The 17276-nt window shown below is 39.6% G+C and overlaps 1 protein-coding gene across 1 annotated transcript; it reads left to right on the top strand.

The window, feature by feature from the left end:
* Window positions 1-231: 231 nt before the first annotated feature.
* Window positions 232-16278, top strand: ada (adenosine deaminase). Its single transcript, XM_056385016.1, has 11 exons — window positions 232-366; window positions 5145-5206; window positions 5973-6095; window positions 8024-8167; window positions 8287-8402; window positions 9970-10094; window positions 13178-13249; window positions 13879-13980; window positions 14329-14396; window positions 14496-14625; window positions 15463-16278. Exons 1-11 carry the CDS (start codon window positions 250-252, stop codon window positions 15565-15567), a joined length of 1164 nt encoding a protein of 387 aa, XP_056240991.1. The 5' UTR covers window positions 232-249; the 3' UTR covers window positions 15568-16278.
* Window positions 16279-17276: the final 998 nt, after the last annotated feature.

The following is a 17276-nucleotide window of genomic DNA, read 5'->3' as shown; positions in this document are numbered from 1 at the left end:
CCGGGAGGTAAAGCTCTCATCACATGGGTGCAAAGCTGCTGCCATACCGGGCCGGTAATCCTTCTACCTACTGTAGTGTTAATGCACACCGCTCTGTGTAACTCGACACCCTCTCTCTTAGTTGTACACTAACAGCACTTCTCGGTGCTGTTTTTTTTTTTTACCTTTTTTTTTTTTTTTTTTTTTTTGCCCTTGCGTGAACAAAGGCGTGTCCCAGAGACCATGCATATAATAGCCAGACGGGCAGCGATGAGCATTGGCTCTCCAGTCCTCAGCGCTCTGTGCACCAGCAGACTCACCGGCAGCCGCAGGACCTCTACGATGGCCGAGCACACTCCTGAACAAGTGGTATTCAACAAGCCCAAGGTACGTGACCAACCGGTGCCGCTGTAGTAGAAGCATTAATCATTTAAACGGAAAGGTGGTGAATTATTGACGAGCGCGCTCGTATTCACTCACATGTGACTGTGTGTTGAAGCAGCGCGCTGTAACAGTCCCTGTGGCAGGGAGGAGGAGAAGAAGAGTGCTTTCATAAAGACAGACATCAACTCTTACCTTATAGAAACAAAAAGCAGTTACTGCTTTATTTGTGTTTGTGTAACTTTGTTAAAACAAGGAAGAACATTTCCATTGCTTACAGTTTGACGTGTGACTGCTTGTCTTTACACAAGATCCCACAAGCTCCACCACTGTGATGAATGACTTCAGCCTTTGACTCAGACTGATTGCTTAAACCTGGATCCTGCTTTTTTAACAGCTTCTGTGGTCAGAGGGATTCTGCATGAATGCATATTTGGGGGGATGAAGGGAATCACTTGTAATTCATGTGACCGATGTTCTCGCGCTTCAGGCACAGAGAAGTTTATTTTTACATTATTGTGCACGATATCTTAATAGTAGTTCTTCTGTTGACTGGTGGGGAGAACTGAGGGGAACAAAGCCTGAAAAGTAGCTTTAATTCTCAGATAGTTGGATTTAAACCTCGGGAACTCAGGGATGACATATACGCCCTTTGGACTGAACGCGCACCTGAGCGTGTACATCCAGTCTGAGCTGATAAGGAGAGTGGAAATGACGGGTTCAGTGGCAGAGAAATGGAAAGACATACAGCACAGAGAGGGGGGGGGGGGGGGGGGGGGGGGTGAAGTGTGTGTGAGGGGAGACCTCAGGGAGTGGCAGAGATAATCTCATTAAATATTAATTTGCTGTAGTAGAATTGATTCCACTCATGGGTTCATTGTCTGCTGCAGAAACCTTCACGTGTTCACCGTCCTGCTCCATATGCTGCTACAGGGTTATTACACTGTGTTATTATGGAATAAGGAATGTTTTCATTATTGATTAATCTACTGATAACTTTCTCAATGAATTGGTTAATCGTTTGGTTTATTTTATGTCTCGTTTTGTCCGATTGTCAGTTCAACAACCCAAAACAGATCAAAGCATCTTCACATTGGAGAAGCTGGAAACATGAAATATTTGACATTTTTGATAGAAAATGAACTCATCGGTGATCGAATCAGTTGTGTGATTATAAATTTTTAGTTAGATTGACCAGACTGTGTCAGTGAGCTTCGGGTTCAGGGTCACAGCCGGATCAGGTTAATGTAATTAATGACAAACATAAACTATATTACTCATAAAAAAACTAAACCTGACTAAAGTAGGGCAGAAACTAATGATCCCTTTAATTGAAGATTAAATCATCAATCATCATTTCTTGATTAATCGTTTGTCTGTACAAAACAGTAAGAATGGTCCATCACATGTGTCTAAAACCCAAGGAGACATCTTTCAATGTCTTGTTTTATCCAACTAACCCGGAGAAATTCAATTTACTATTAATGAGACACTAAGAGACAGAAAAGAAAAACAGAAAATCTGCACAGTTGATTAGAGCTGCTTCTGTTATTTTCACTGCTCATGTGCAGACTGTTTTCTTCATTAATCAGCACATTGGTTTGTTTATGAAATATCAGAAAATAGTTACTGTATATATTAATTAATATTAATAATTTTGAAGATGATTGAGCAGACTCTGCTTTCAGTGCGACTCTGTTCTGTTTCAGATGCATCAGATGAACATTACTGAATGACAAATATCGACAAGTAAAGAAGCTTGTGCACCGATGGAAACTGCATAAACTGATTACAGATATTAACTACTATACTATAACTATATTAACTATCCTATACTACTATATTTTGTTGCTTCACAGAATTATGCAACAGTGCCCATCTGAGGTCTGATCACTTATTATCACCTTCTTAGGAACACAGTTTGTGAGGTATTATCCCACATACATCTTCAATCATCTTTAATCAATCAGTTAACCAGAGGCTGTTGCACGATACCACACTGCTGGGCTGCAGATTAAAACTACGAGAATAATCTTATACTTATATATGTTTCCACAATGTGCCACAGGAAGTGTGGTGTGTACTGAAAGAACTGCTGCAGGATTTCCTGACGTTGCAGATGAGTTAACCAGCTGTTCTCAGTCTATAGCAGCTCTGATGCTCCAGTGTCACATCAGGCTTTTAACAGAAGAAAACACATGTAAACCATATGGATTCAAACTGTCACTGTGAGTAGAAACATATGACCTCAATGTTTTGCACTCACACACAGCTGGACACAGCTGTACAGCATGTACGTGCTTTTATGTTCTATAAAGACAAGGTGATAAGGAAGCAGGTCTGATCAACAGTTAGTTATAACTAGTGCTGCAACTGACTAGTGTATTCATAATATAGTAACAGGTTATTACAGGTTATTTTCTTTATCAATCAGTTAATCCCTTGGTTCAAACATCATCAGAACATGGTGAAAAATTACCTTCAGTTTCCAAGTGATCTATACAAGTCCAATAGAGAGGCAGCAAATCGTAACTTTTCTGCAGCTGGTTGCAGAGAAGGAATTAATGAAATATCAAAGTTGTAAACTGAATCATCAATATCATCATGACATCACTGTAAACGGAGCATGTTTGTGTTTTACACTGTTCTGGAAAAACACGACTTCTGAAGACTTCACCAGGGATTCTGGGAAACTGTCGTTTGTCTGTGAATCTGATGATTATTTCTTCTGCTTAATTTAATGATCTTTTTCTTCGTCAGAAAATGATGAAAAACCTGAGTTTAAAGCTCATTTGAAAGCTGAAGCAAGTGTTTGGTAATTTTTTTTTTTTTTTTTTTTAAAAAGACTAAATCATTTCAGCTTCAAAATTGTTGCTAATTAATTTTCTGTTGATTCCTTAATTGGTTCATCTAATAATTGTTTCAGCTCTAGTCAAAATGCACCAGAAATATTTGGTTTGTTGACAGCTGGTGGCTAATGTCATTCTTTTTCCATCAAAGATGTTCATTTTTAACTCGGACTTTTAAACAATATGATTCACAACTTGAGCTTTTATTGCAACAAATAAATTAATTCAGGAACAATAAATCATTCAATTTGATTTCCTGTGAGAATCCTGCACATTTCCTTTTACTTGTGAATTGTTTGACACTCTCGACATTGTTGTGCACTTTTTGACTGAGGACATTTCACCAAAGAATGTTAATGATAAAGTTGGATGGAAATATGTTTCACTAATTAATGGCTTGTGTTATGGAGAGAAGAAGATAAACAGCTTCACATTTATGGAGTTTTTTTCATTTGTATAAACAGCTTCTTGGCTTCAGTATCTTTTTTAGAAAAATAAACAAAGATCATGAACTTTAAAGCAGTTTAAAGCCCAAGAACGGGAGGTGTAGTTGACTATTTGATACACAGATTAGTTTCACACTCTAACAACTTCTTTGAGGTGATTTAATCCATATACATTATGATTCCTCCAGTGTGCTATGACGGGATGGGAGAATCGGGACTTTTCCCGATGGGCTGCTACACAAAATGTGAGAAAAATAAAACACCAGGGAGAAACAGACAAACGGAGAGAGAGAGAGAGAGGTGATTGGTGATTGGCCCAGTGCAACAGGCTGTCAGCTCCTTCACATCTGTCTTCCTCCACAGCTGTCAGCCAGTCAGTGCCTGCCTCACTCATTTTACACGAATAAAAACATTAAAAAAAAGCAACAACATAAGGAGTTAAAGAAATTAAAATCCAGAAAAATACATATTGCTTTAAATAGTTGTGCCGACACGAGGAGCAGAGCAGCAGAGTGAGTTCAGGACTTCAGTACAGTTCCCAGTAAGTCCAATATAAACACCAGTGAAGTTTTATAGAATGAGTGGATGGAAGGAGACAACAGGAGGCTTGTCTGACTTTATGTTGCAGGATAATGTTGTAGCTTTGTTTTCTGCTCCGGTTTTCATGGACTATTTGTTGTTGTATTTGTGGACTGTAATAGGAAAGGCTGTTTCTAATACAGTGTTTCTTCACAAGTGCAGCATGAAAATAATCATTGAATCTGTAATTCAATTCTGTAAATAAAATTAGACTATAACATTACAAAATTATATAAATAGACAGACATAAGCAAAGCTGGAAAGAACGATACCAAAGTGACTCATTTTGGTGATTTGAGGGCCTTTAAGGTAGAATTACAAGGCAGAAAAAGAAGGTAAAATATAATCAAGAATAAACATGAGACATTATGAGAAAAGATTAAACTTTGAAATAGCTGTTCTCAGCTGCTTCTTTCAGTGCACATTAGGAGCCTTAATTTAGGGGCTGATTTCCATAACTGTGCTCATTTTCTTCTTCTTCATCACTTCCAACCAGAGATTAGAATTAAAAGTCTCCAGTAGGGAACTTCTAATTGGAATCTCACTTGGACTAATGAGCATAGTTTAGGCCTAAGCTGTAAGGAGGAGCAGAGATTTATGGGTGTCATCTGCAAGGATAAATCAGGTCTCTCAGCGATGGAAGAAGAGCCAGAACACTTACCCTTCTTTGACCCCTCGCTGGCACCCCTGGCCTTTCCACCACTTGTTGCCCAGTCACGCGTTCTGCATTCATGATGGGCTGCAGCCAGAACATTGAACTGCAGCACAGTCACTTCTCTCTCCTGCTGCTTGCTCTCTTTTTAACACTACTTGGTATCTGACATGTTTCTGCTCTTCTCTTCTGAACTACACTCAGACTCAGATGTATGGAAACATCCATATCTGATTAATTATTTATTATCATCCACAGGTTGAGCTGCATGTGCACCTCGATGGAGCTATCAGGGTGCAGACTATTCTTGATATTGCCAAGTAAGTTAGTTTCCTTTTCACTTCATTAGAATTCTGCAGGTGATTTGAAACACTGTCATCGTTACATAACAATGTAATTCTTCAATAACCACATTTAAATGATCTGACAGACACACACGTGTTGCGTGCCAAGCAGAGGCAACTATAGTGGGAGATGTAAATTTCATGTAATACTGTAATTGTAATATATGACATCAACTATATTTGGGTCTATGATTCTCCTTCTAGCTCTGTTTTTGGTCTAAACCAGCCTCTGAGGGAAATGTGTGGCTCTTTAGCTGCTAAATACTACACTGTGTGCACTATGTATCTGGAAACAACGAGTGGTGAGAGTGAACCAAAACACGCTCAAGTGCTCCGTAGAGCCGAGGGGGGACTTCAGAGTCGGGTGTGGATTTGTCATGATAACACCTTTCACATTACAAATAGTTATGCGACCCACTGGTAATGTCAAAAATATAGATTAGAGCAGCTGTAACTCTCGATTTGTATCCGCCTCAACAAGCCGGTGCCGGTGGTCTCTAAAGTTAAAATCTGTACGTGTATTTTCAGAAGATAATTTTCCAATAGGCTAAATAAATCCTGGAATAGCATTATTTAATTCAGCTGTCAAGTCAGTAGCTCAGGCTTCACTACATCACACAAACAACAGGCCTCTGTTCAATGTTTCTTTTAAGAGAGCAGAACAAATCAGCTCAACTAGGGAACGAAACACATTCCTGGTACAAATTTCAGCACTGTCCTTGACCTCTTTTTTTCCTTCTAGGAAACGCGGCATCTTTCTGCCAGCAAATACCGTGGAGGACTTGACATCGGTTATCATTCTCGAAGAGCCTGCCACCCTCACTAAGTTCTTGGGCAAGTTCGCTGAGTACATGCATGTGGTTGCGTAAGTGCTGACATGTCGTCTTTAATGATGTAGTTTCACAATTACCAAAGGTGTTTTCTTGCCGAGCACGTGACAGTTAGGGCAAAGAGCAAGATCTGAGTGATTAAGAGTCATGGTCAACCTCATTAGTGTCACAGGAGTGTTTACAATGAGGGTCAAAGTTTTAGAATGCGTAGTGTACTTTGTGATCAATCGTATTGGGATGTAAGACACAGCGAGATTGTGCAATATAGCACGATTAATGGGGAACAGGAACACATCATTATCGAGATCAAGTGTCACCTTGGAGACCACACTAACAGCCTTTCCGGTGTCATTCTGTCTTATATTTAGTCCTCCAGTGAACTGTATAGAAAAGACCAAATACAGTCTTTCAGATACTCAATGGCCGTAAAAGCTTTCAACAATGGCGGTGTGTAGTGGCCGGACTGCAGCGTGCAGTTGTGCTGAATGGACCCTTCTGTATCAAGGCTCTTGAAAGCCTTGTGTGCACTACAGCTTCAACAACACAGGGAACTTGCTAGCTGAGTTTAGCTCATGCAGAATTGTTGTATGAGCTTGGTGGTGATGTGTCGGTGTGTGTGTTGGGGGGGGATGGGGGGGTGGAGAACAACAGGCATTCAGATCTGTGCGATGAGCATTCATTTTCAGTGTAAATGCTGGAAGCGGTGTTGTTCTCCGTCACGTGATGTGGAGGCAGAAACTGCTGCTGAGTCTAAAGGAAAGAGGGAACTGAAGCTGGGATTCACTGGGAAATGGGAAAGAGACAGAAATGTTTTAGTTATAAAATGTTTTAACTACAAGGTCAGGGACTGTGTTAATAAAAACCTCCAAAGAACTATTTTTTTGTTGCCGCCTCACCCTGACTTCTGGAAGCCGTAGGGCTGCAACCAACAATAATTTTGATTATCTGCCAATTATTTTGTTGATGAATCGTTTGGTTTTTGAAGCCCAAGGTGATGTCTTCATTTTGCTTATTTAGTTCTAAAACCCAAAGATATTCAGCTTTACTATCACAAGACAACAAAAAGCTGCAACTCCACACATTGAGGATGAAAGAATAACAGAATGTTTTGCATATTTCCTTGAAAAATTGCTTTACAATTACTCCATTATCACAATAGTTAGTGATTAATTTTCTGACGATTGTCTAATCAATTAATTGACTGATTGTTGCAGCTCTGATTAGCATATTTGATTTCAATGCACATGTTTCTGTGCATAAACAAAAATAAAAAAATCTTGGTAACATTTTGTTACCTGCAGAAGAACTGACATAATGTGAAGTGTATGTGTTCAGACCCAGGACTGAACAACGTGTGAGTTCATTAACTAATAATATTAATATTCAATCTGGATTCAACAATTAGTAGAAGAAGATGGCAAGTTTTGGCTCTGAACTTTAATCATGACACATTTTAATGCCCCAATGCAGAGACAGGATTGTTAAGACCAAACACGTCATTATCACCAGGGCTACTATACTTATTTTTTACATTTATTATATTCATTTAATTATTATATTTATTTGTTTTAAAATTTTTGGCAGAAGTGAAATCTGAAATGAAATATAGATCCAGAATTTAAAGACCCTCTCCTGCTCTCCCAGAAAGTCAAACTACCCACACTAGTAATTTTTGTACAATCCCTGGTAGACATTTATTCCTGTACTTCTATACATCATAATCTAATGAAGCCTTTATTTCAACCATCACATTAACATATGTTGCACATAGATGTGGAGAAGGTGTCTAAATGAAATCAATATAATTATATCAGTTACACTGTGTAAATGCTTATATTGCTCATCTCCAAACCATCACAGTTTAGATAATGGATTAGCAGTGACTAATGGTTTTATTTATTATCACTGAGATATGTTTATCAGAGCCAAAGGGTAATCATTCTGTGTTCTTCTTCTGTTTCAGTGGAGACAGAGAGGCCATAAAGAGGATAGCCTATGAATTTGTTGAGGACAAAGCGAAAGAAGGAGTGATTTATGTCGAGGTCAGATACAGTCCACATTTTCTGGCTAACACTAAAGTGGATCCCATTCCATGGGACCAGAAAGAGTAAGTGTTTATACGAATATCTGCAGCCTTTGGTGATTCCTGTGTTCTGCTCTCAAGGAAGGACACATTTAATTTAGGTCATTGCATATTTTCATTGTCTTTGTGTTTTCTTTACTCAGAGGTGACCTGAGCCCAGATGAGGTGGTGCACGTGGTTAACGAGGGCCTCAGCGAGGGGGAGAGGGCCTTCAATATCAAAGCCAGGTCCATTCTATGCTGCATGCGCCACATGCCAAGTAATGAACTGTTCATGCTCCTGTCTACCAAAACAACCTTCTGAGATAAGGTTCCTTACTGTTCTGTCTTCCTTCCTGAAAGCTCTTCCTCAGTTATTGTCATTACATAATGAGCAGGGGAACAGAAAACCACAATATACTTATAAACCCTTAATATTCTTACAATAACATAAGTTGCATATTGTTGCTATATCCTGTGAAATCCATGCATCTCCAAATTTGGTAACAAACATAAACACAATGGGTTGAGAAAATTATCCTTTTTTTTCTTTTTCTTTTTAGCCAAATAACAATTTGATTAAGGATTAAGAGCCTACGGTCCTGCTGCGGCTGTGTGAGGCTGGAATTAGGCAAAGTAGTGCTTAGAGCTAAATGCTAACATTAGGAGTTATCCTGAGAAGAACATGAATATGTCTGTTCTATATTACACTGCAATTCATCCAGTAGTTTTTAAGATATGAATGTCTGCATACAGTTTCATGGCAATCCGTCCAGTAGCTGCTGAGACATTTCAGTCTGGAGAAAGTTGATGGACCAACAACATTCCTAGAGCCACGTAATCAGTATTGCTAAAAAAAAAGCTGAAACCAGCACTGCTTTTCTTATCTCAGGAGAAGCTGATGTCTTGGAGACACATGGTTTTCACAGGACAGGATTAATACAAGCTATATTAGTAGCCTAGAATTAGTGGTAGTTGGAGTAGTATTGCCAATACCAATAACAGCAGCTGTGCCATTCACTATGCGCAGTGTGTAAGCTGTACCAAAGTAACTGTAGTAACATGAGTTGTTGCTGTATCAGCAGCAGCAGTAACTGTAGTGATTTGTCTTGAATATGCTCTACTCCGCTCATGCAGCTGTTTCCTATACAACCCAACAGCCAAGTGCAGTTCATATCTCCATTTTGCAAAAATAATTGAGCATAACATGCTTTAATTCCTCAGGGGATCTCTATGTGAGAGACTTCCTGTATGGAGGATATCTGATTTTGTCATTATAGATAGGAACAGGACTATTTTAAGAAAATATCAAATTGCACAAGCTGTTTTGTTCATGTTTAAACGCTAGGCAGCTTAGTATGCATGTGAATCTAGATAATCATGATCTGGGAGATTGCATGTAAAAACATGCATATGACATGTTAAAATTCAAGATATGATACAGCAAATTAAAGGACTACTGATACTGAGCACTCATACCTTAAATGAATCTACTGCCAGAAGCAGGTTAGCTTAGTTAAGCATAAAGACTGGAAGTCTTCGATAGTGGGCTACTGGCAGCAGCTTCATATTTAAAATCAAAAAAAGCGCATTTCACAAACTGTCAAACTATTCCTTTAAGATGCAGTCCTGGTTACTGTCAACCAGACCGATACAGTTACTACTGCATGTTCGTTAGTTAGTGTTGTCTTGTGCTTGTCGTAGCTGTAGATTGATGCAGATGGACGTAGCATGATGCTTAGAACGTATCATCACATTTCATCCACATCCACACGTCATCTGCATGTGTGCGTTTGAATCGTCAGGACCAAACTGTGTAGTAATGTATGTCTGTTTTAAATTGTCCAGGCTGGTCCATGGACATCGTTGAGCTGTGTAAGAAATATCGCCACGAGGGAGTGGTCGCCATCGATCTGGCAGGTGATGAGTCACTCAACTGTGAAGCCTATCCAGGACACAGGATGGCCTACGAGGTGAGCTTTCTGAGACATCAGCATAATACCCACAAACTCCGTCAAAGCATTAGGGACATTAAAAAGGTGTGGCCTTCGGTGTGTCCTTCTTTCCTATGTTTTAATTACACCATCACATGCAAAGCAATTAGAAATGACTGTTACCGACTCAACAGCAATTAATGGTAATAATACCATGATCAGCTAAACAGCAACTTCTTCTGCCGCTTCATGAGGAGCTGAGGAGCGTTTTGAAAAAGCCGCTGATTTCTTATATAGTTTAAGAAAGTGTGCTGGAGGACAAGAGCAGACAGTGTAAATACATCAGTTGACTGCTTCCCTTGGCTTTAAAGTACAGTGGCGATCATTTTTATTGATAGCGAATGGATGTAATTTTGAGGTTATAAAAAGGTTTTACAGTCACAGAGTCCAGCTCGTGTTCCCACAGGCTGCAGGCTGATGGAAATATGGCTGCAGTTTATCGCACCAACAACTTTCAGGAATCCTTAGTAAGAATTTGAAGCTCTGTTTTTATGGCTGTAGATGCTGTATGGTTTGGAAATGCTACAAACGATAGCCATGCTAGGAGCCAAAAGGCAAATATTAGCACATATTAGTTCTTTCTTTTAAAAACAATATATAGCTAAAACATCAACATTTCATGAGCTAAGAAAAACAGTGTTGGTCTGCAGCTTTGTGACAGACAGTTGATTTTTTCAGATAACTCTAGCATAGATGGCAGTGTTGGTCTGGTCCACCACTTTGGTCCAGACTGACATAGCTTGAAAACTATTGGACAGATTGGCATTTGGTGCATTCATGGTCCCCAGAGGATGAATGCTGCCAAATTTGGTCATCTTTTAATTTTTTTATCTAGCGCCACCAGGAGGTAAAATTTTTCACACATCTACCTGAACAATATCTCAATATCTTCTAAATAGATTAGCACAATTTATTTTACATTCTTGGTTCCCAGATGATGTGTTTTTATGTTTTTGGCGATATCCTAATTTTTCCTCCATTTTGCCACTATGAGCTTCACATTTATATTCTTATATTAAATGCCTCAACAATTATTTGATGAATTACTGTGACATTTGGTGCATATATTCAAGTCCCCCATGTACTTTGTTTGTGTTGAGTGCTAATTAGCCAGTGTTAGCATGCAAACACATTAACTTAGATGGTGAACATGATAAACTCTGTTATATCAGCATTAGCTGATATTTACTAGCACAGCTGTAGACTGTAGTTTAAATGTGTTGTATGCTCTCTATAAGCTGTACCAACCTGATTTTCTACCACTGATACCATTTCTCAGTCTTGGTAGGAAGGTACTGAGGGTCAGTGTCAGCCTGCTCACCTGCTGATGTGGCTTTGTGAAACAGGTTTGAGGTCAGGTGGACAGTTTTACTTATCAACATTGATTTTTTTTCAGCCAGATGAGGACTTAAATGACTTTATCTGTAAACAACACAGTATGGGAGTAAAACATAATACTCCCAAACCATTTTCCTCTTAACCTCTGAAGCTTCTCAGAAAAATCCAATTTGGTTTTCAGACAGCATTTATTGATTAATTCAGAGAATACCACAGTAAGTAATTGATTTTGCCTGTACCGTAATGAATGAGGTAGATTAATCAGTTAATACAGTACAACACTGCAAGGGGGCCGAGTCTGACCTAAAATGAATTACTTGCATGGATAGAGGATGGATGGTGTTGACAGCCTGTGTTTAGCCTATGTATCACTACATGTATCAGTCAGATATGAAAATGAATAGGGTGAACAGTTTTTCGTCCTTATCAACATTTGACTGTTACTAGTTATTTGCATTTCTGATATGTTATCCATGCTGGTTGCGAGAACCAAAATAAACAAAGGTGCCAAAGGGTTGTCACCATGGCAGCACTAACCACCAAGTGACATCATGAAATGTCAGCCGTACATTCCTGACTCACAGAGCTGTTGTTTGAATGGCAGTGTCCTCCAAACAATATGTGTGAATGTAGTAATAATGTAGAGGTGGGCAGTAAAATGCTTTATGAAGCGAGCGAGCGAGCGTAGGTGTGCAATAAAAATTCTTGCATACTCTCACTGCCCCAGCTTGTGTCACAATGAAGTTAAAGTACAACCAGTTAAAAGTCATTTAAGGCAAACAGTTCGCTAATAATTCATAAACTGGCCATAAAATCTAAATAATTAAGAGCTGTTGCGTAATGGTTTACAAGTATCGCATCTGCAGATGTTGCATGTATTTTGTTTATGCCACAATACCACTCAAATGATTTTTCCATAATCATGCTCGATTAAATTTAAGTCAGATTGGCAAAATCAGCTTGTTCTTTTAAATATTCTATGAAAACGCATTTTTGTCAAAAACCTTTTTTTTTTTTTTTTTTTTTTAATAACTTTATTTAATTCAAGTAATTTGGTCTGCATGTGTTGTAATTATGTGTGTATGCAGGCTGCTATAATTTCTAATATAATTTATTCTGGGGTTTTTTTAAGTAACGTCAGAAATATACAGTTTACTCTCATCATGTTGTACAGATGTGTAGAGAATATGATTTTCTGTGTATATTTACTGTTTGAGTTTTCATTGTAAAGCACTGTGTAACATCTGGTTTTGATAAGAGCCATATAAATATGCTTTATAGTACAGAGGGGATCTGAGATCCTGTCAAGCTGAATCTATATTGATGGAAGAAATGGAAATCTTCAGTTAACAAGAAGCAGAACTGACAGAGTTCACACTAATGTTAAGGGTTATTTTCATAAAGGCAGATACAGTATATATGTGCAGATTAAGCAAGCCAACCTTGTTGTATCCAAGGTTAGGAATGTTGAAATGAAAACAGATGTCAAAACCAATTTCCTCATTTAACAGTTTAACCAGTTCAGATATTGTTTTGTTATTCTGTGTCACAGAGCCAAAGCAACACTTCGCTCCCTCTGACACAAAAGACATCAAGTGTATACAAAAACCTGTCTAAATGATAAAATCACCTCAGTAGATGCTGCAGCAGCGCAGATGTAAAAGCCAGATGTTTAGGTGCACCGTTTGATTCCTGATGTCGTCCATGATTGATTTTGTTAACAGGAAGCAGCGCGCTGTGGGATCCACAGGACCGTTCATGCGGGAGAGGTGGGCCCGCCGTCTGTGGTGCAGGAGGTAAGCTGCTCAACAGTGACATGAGACATTTCTGAACTGGGTGGTAGCATCATCTGAGACCTTAATTGTCATCAGTTTGCAGCCCGGTGGAACATGTAACGGCGGCTACACAAACAAAGGAGTCACGCACTAACAATAGAAATGACTAGGCAGACTATTGGGCAGAGATCCAACAAAAGCAATAACAGTTTTATGTTTCTTGTTGGCTATTAAGGGTTTAAGTGGGTGAAGGAACAGACTGGGAGAGTCTTAGAATTACAAAGGAGTAAATGTTGTCTCCACAACAACAAATGCACACAATACACGCAAACACATATACATCTGTATCCGTGCATATACTGTGGTTATTTTTTACTGTTTGTATCCGTCTCAGCCGCTGTGTCTCAAGCTCCTCTTGTCTGAAACCACAGCACGGCCTCACTGCACTTTGTCTGCCAAAATGAAGGGGCCACTCTCTAAGCAAGCCACCCTTCAAAGTGACAGCTCAGCTATGCCACAACAGTTGCGAGTGCTGCTCTAGAAATAGCCTGCAGATTCTGCTGACATGCGCTACATGGAAGATTTTTTTTTTTTTTCATGTGGTTTATAACCTTATGCATCTACCTCGTGACCCCCATCTGATATTGTAGGCTGTGGAAGTGCTGAAAGCGGAACGTGTTGGACACGGTTACAGAACCCTGGAAGACCAAGCCCTCTACAAGAAACTGCTGGCGCAAAACATGCACTTTGAGGTAAGGAACTCCTCGTACTCATCACCATTTTCATCAAGAAGCAGAATCACCAATAAGGTTTCCAATTTGTGTTTGCATTAAAATGCAAATATGCTGGAATGTGCATGTTATGTAATCAACTAGATGTACTGTGGCTTATTCATCATCACAACACTGATAATTTTGATCATTACAGTTAGAAAGTGGGGTTGTTTTATTAGGTAATCATAGTGATACAGTTGTAGCTCAGTCCGAAGTGGTGACACAGTGATACACTGACCCCTAGTGGAGATTTAAGTGTCACAACTGGAAGAAGAACAGCTGCAGTAATAGAGTTTCTCAGAGCTTCCTGTGCTGTTTTGATTGCAGGTGTGTCCTGTTTCCAGTAAACTGACAGGTGCCTGCGACCCAGACTTCACCAAGCATCCTGTCATCACGTGAGCTGCTTTTCATTCAACATGGTAGTCTGTTAAATTAACCTGTATTAAAGTAATTATGGGCACTCAGGATTTTTGTCATTTCCTTTTGCTGTGCAGGTTCAGGAAGGACAAGGCTAACTACTCCCTGAACACAGACGACCCTCTGATCTTCAACTCAACCCTGCACCTCGACTACAGCACCGCACAAAAGTACATGGGATTCACTGAGGAGGAATTCAAACGACTGGTGAGATCAAATGCATGAATAATCAGGGCAATGCCTTTCTCTGCTGCTCATTAAAGCGGGAACAAAAGCTTACATGAAAGAAGAATTTCACTGGGCTCTTAAAGGCCAGTGTGTGAAGACTTTACATCCAGGTTCATCAGGTTTGCATAAGATCATTAAAGGAATAGTTTGACATTTTGGGAAATTTGCTAATCTGCTTTTTGAGAGTTTTAGACGTGAAGATCGATACTGCTTTCGTGTCTGTTAAATATGAAGCTACAGCCTGCAGCAGGTTAGTTTAGCTTAGCATTAATACTGGCCAGTTAGCATGGCTCTGTCCAAAAGTAACAAAATCTGCCCACCAGGACTTCTAAAGATCAATGTGATGGGGATTTTATGTACCAGACTATTTCTTGTCAGGGTGCGGTTACTTCCTTCAGACTCCACTGATTGCCTTGCAAACTCATGGTGCCGTTTTTATACCGTCTTGTACAGATTAAACAAACGAGATATAATGCTTTAATTAGTGAGCTTTAGAGGTGCAGGGAGGCACATTTTTTAACCTTTTGACAGGAGTCAGGGTAGCTGTTTCCAGTCTTAATGCTAAGCTAAGCTAACCGGCCATTGGCTGTAGCTTCATATTTTACAGACATGAGGACAGTATCGATCTTGACTAACAGAGTATTTTAACCTTTTGACAGAGCCAGGCTAGCTGTTTCTCCGTTTCCAATCTTTGTGCTAAGCTAAGCTAACCGGCCATTGTACACACAATTATAACATCAAACTATTAGTTTAAAGTGAATTAATTACCTTAAAGCACATTAAAATGGTTCTTCATTGACTCCTTGTGTCTTGTAGAACATCAGGTCTGCTGAGTCGTGCTTCCTGCCTGAGAAGGAGAAGAAAGAGCTCCTCCAGCAACTGCGTGAGGCCTACGGGATGATAGAGAGCACTGCCTTTTAAACCTGCTGGGGAAATCTGAGGAGAAAACGTGACCTAACCCAGGGACGAAATTGCTCTGAACCCTTAATCTCCCCACCGGATACGTGGGAATGTGTTTTTACTTATTTGTAATCAGTTATAAAGCCTATACCAGAATATCATATATGCTGTTTATCATATCGCTGCTGCCTTCACCTCACGTATCTGTGCATCATCAGCAAATATTTTTTATATCAAAACTCTGGATACATTGTTCATCTCCTGTTTACATCCTGTTGTCATAAAGTCAGAGAATCTTTGGGAATCATCTCTGTCATAGATAAAACATTATACTATAGTAAGCTGAACACTTGTGGTAAAGGGTAAAAGCATGAGGTGAAGGAAAAATAAAAGCAGTGCAAGCTGTGAACTTATGACCCATAGGGAAAAATATGGTTTACTGTGAATATACATTGTTTGGTTTAAGAGTGAAGTCAGGGAATTCAATGTCAGAAACATAAGTGCTTGTTGCCCACCACATGCAAAATCTCAGGACACATCAGGTCAGCTCAATACCAAAAGTCTAGTCTTATATTTGAACACTAGGTGGCACACTACTGTCATTTTGTTTATGGACAAACCACTGGTGACTGCTGTGGTTTTGCATTTGATAATTACTCTCTCATTTCTTTTGAAAATTTCACATTTATGAGAAACATTTATGACCATAATAAAAAGCTCTTATGAAATGTTTCTGTGTGTCAGATTATTTATTTAGGCTGATAATCAAGCATCAAGCACTTTATAACTAACACCTGTGCACCTGCTTCTTCATGCCATTATCCAATCAGTCAATCAAGTGGCAGCTCTGCAAAGCATGAAGATACAGGTCAGGAGCTTCAGTTAATCTTCACATCAAACATCAGAATGAGGAAAAAATGTGACCTCAGTGACTTTAAGATCATGATTGTCGGTGTCAGACGGGCTGGTTGGAGTATTTCTGAAACTGCGGATCTCCTGGATTTTCACACAACAGTCTCTAGAGCTGTTATTCAGAATGGAGCCAAAAACAAAATAATCCCATGAGCAGCAGTTCGGCGGATGGAAACACCTTGTTGATTAGAGAGGTCAGAGGAAAATGGCAAGACTGGTTGGAGCCGACAGTAACTCGTATAACCACTCACTACAACTGTGGTGAGCAGAGAAGCTTCTGAGTGAAGAACACCTCCAACCTTGAGGTGGATGGGCCACAACAGCAGTTCAATCAGGAGAAGCAAGCAAACTTTTATTGCCATGTGCAGAACAGGAGAGATGTGTGAGTCTTTGACAGTTAGACCCCACTGTGATGTCACTATATTAGAAAGGGGGGAGATGCTGCGTGTAGTATAGGAAATCCCCTGGGGTCTAGACACTGGTGGTGTTGGTGATGAAATGAAGAGAATTCAGAAAACCTGGATGTGATGAGGAATTCATTCTGATCAGCTCAACCTAGAGACTGGACATGAGGCCTGGGGGTGAAAGGTTTACCGTCTTCTAATGGCCACTTCAAGCAGGATAATGCAGAAATGTCACAAAGCAGAGGTCGTCTCAAACTGGTTTCATGAGTTCAGTGAACTTCAGTGACCTCCCAATTCTCCAGAACTGAATCCAACAGAACACCTTTGGGAGGTGGTAGAACAGGATATCGGCAGCATGAATGTGCAGCTGATAAATCTGCAGAAAAGACGTGATGCAATCATGTCAACATGGAG

This window comes from Seriola aureovittata, chromosome 9 (assembly GCF_021018895.1).
Source record: "Seriola aureovittata isolate HTS-2021-v1 ecotype China chromosome 9, ASM2101889v1, whole genome shotgun sequence".
In the NCBI taxonomy this organism is placed as follows: domain Eukaryota; kingdom Metazoa; phylum Chordata; class Actinopteri; order Carangiformes; family Carangidae; genus Seriola; species Seriola aureovittata.
The sequence above is the reverse complement of the archived record's forward strand: the minus strand, read 5'-3'. Positions and strand labels throughout refer to the sequence as shown.

What these genes read in the sequence shown, in the direction of transcription:
- ada (XM_056385016.1), top strand. Translation starts at nt 250, where the DNA reads ATGAGCATTGGCTCTCCAGTCCTCAGCGCTCTGTGCACCAGCAGACTC. An exon ending in ACTATTCTTGATATTGCCAA is followed by an intron (nt 5,207 to 5,972) that starts GTAAGTTAGTTT and finishes TTTTCCTTCTAG; the next exon opens with GAAACGCGGCATCTTTCTGC. An exon ending in ACCAAGCATCCTGTCATCAC is followed by an intron (nt 14,397 to 14,495) that starts GTGAGCTGCTTT and finishes TTTGCTGTGCAG; the next exon opens with GTTCAGGAAGGACAAGGCTA.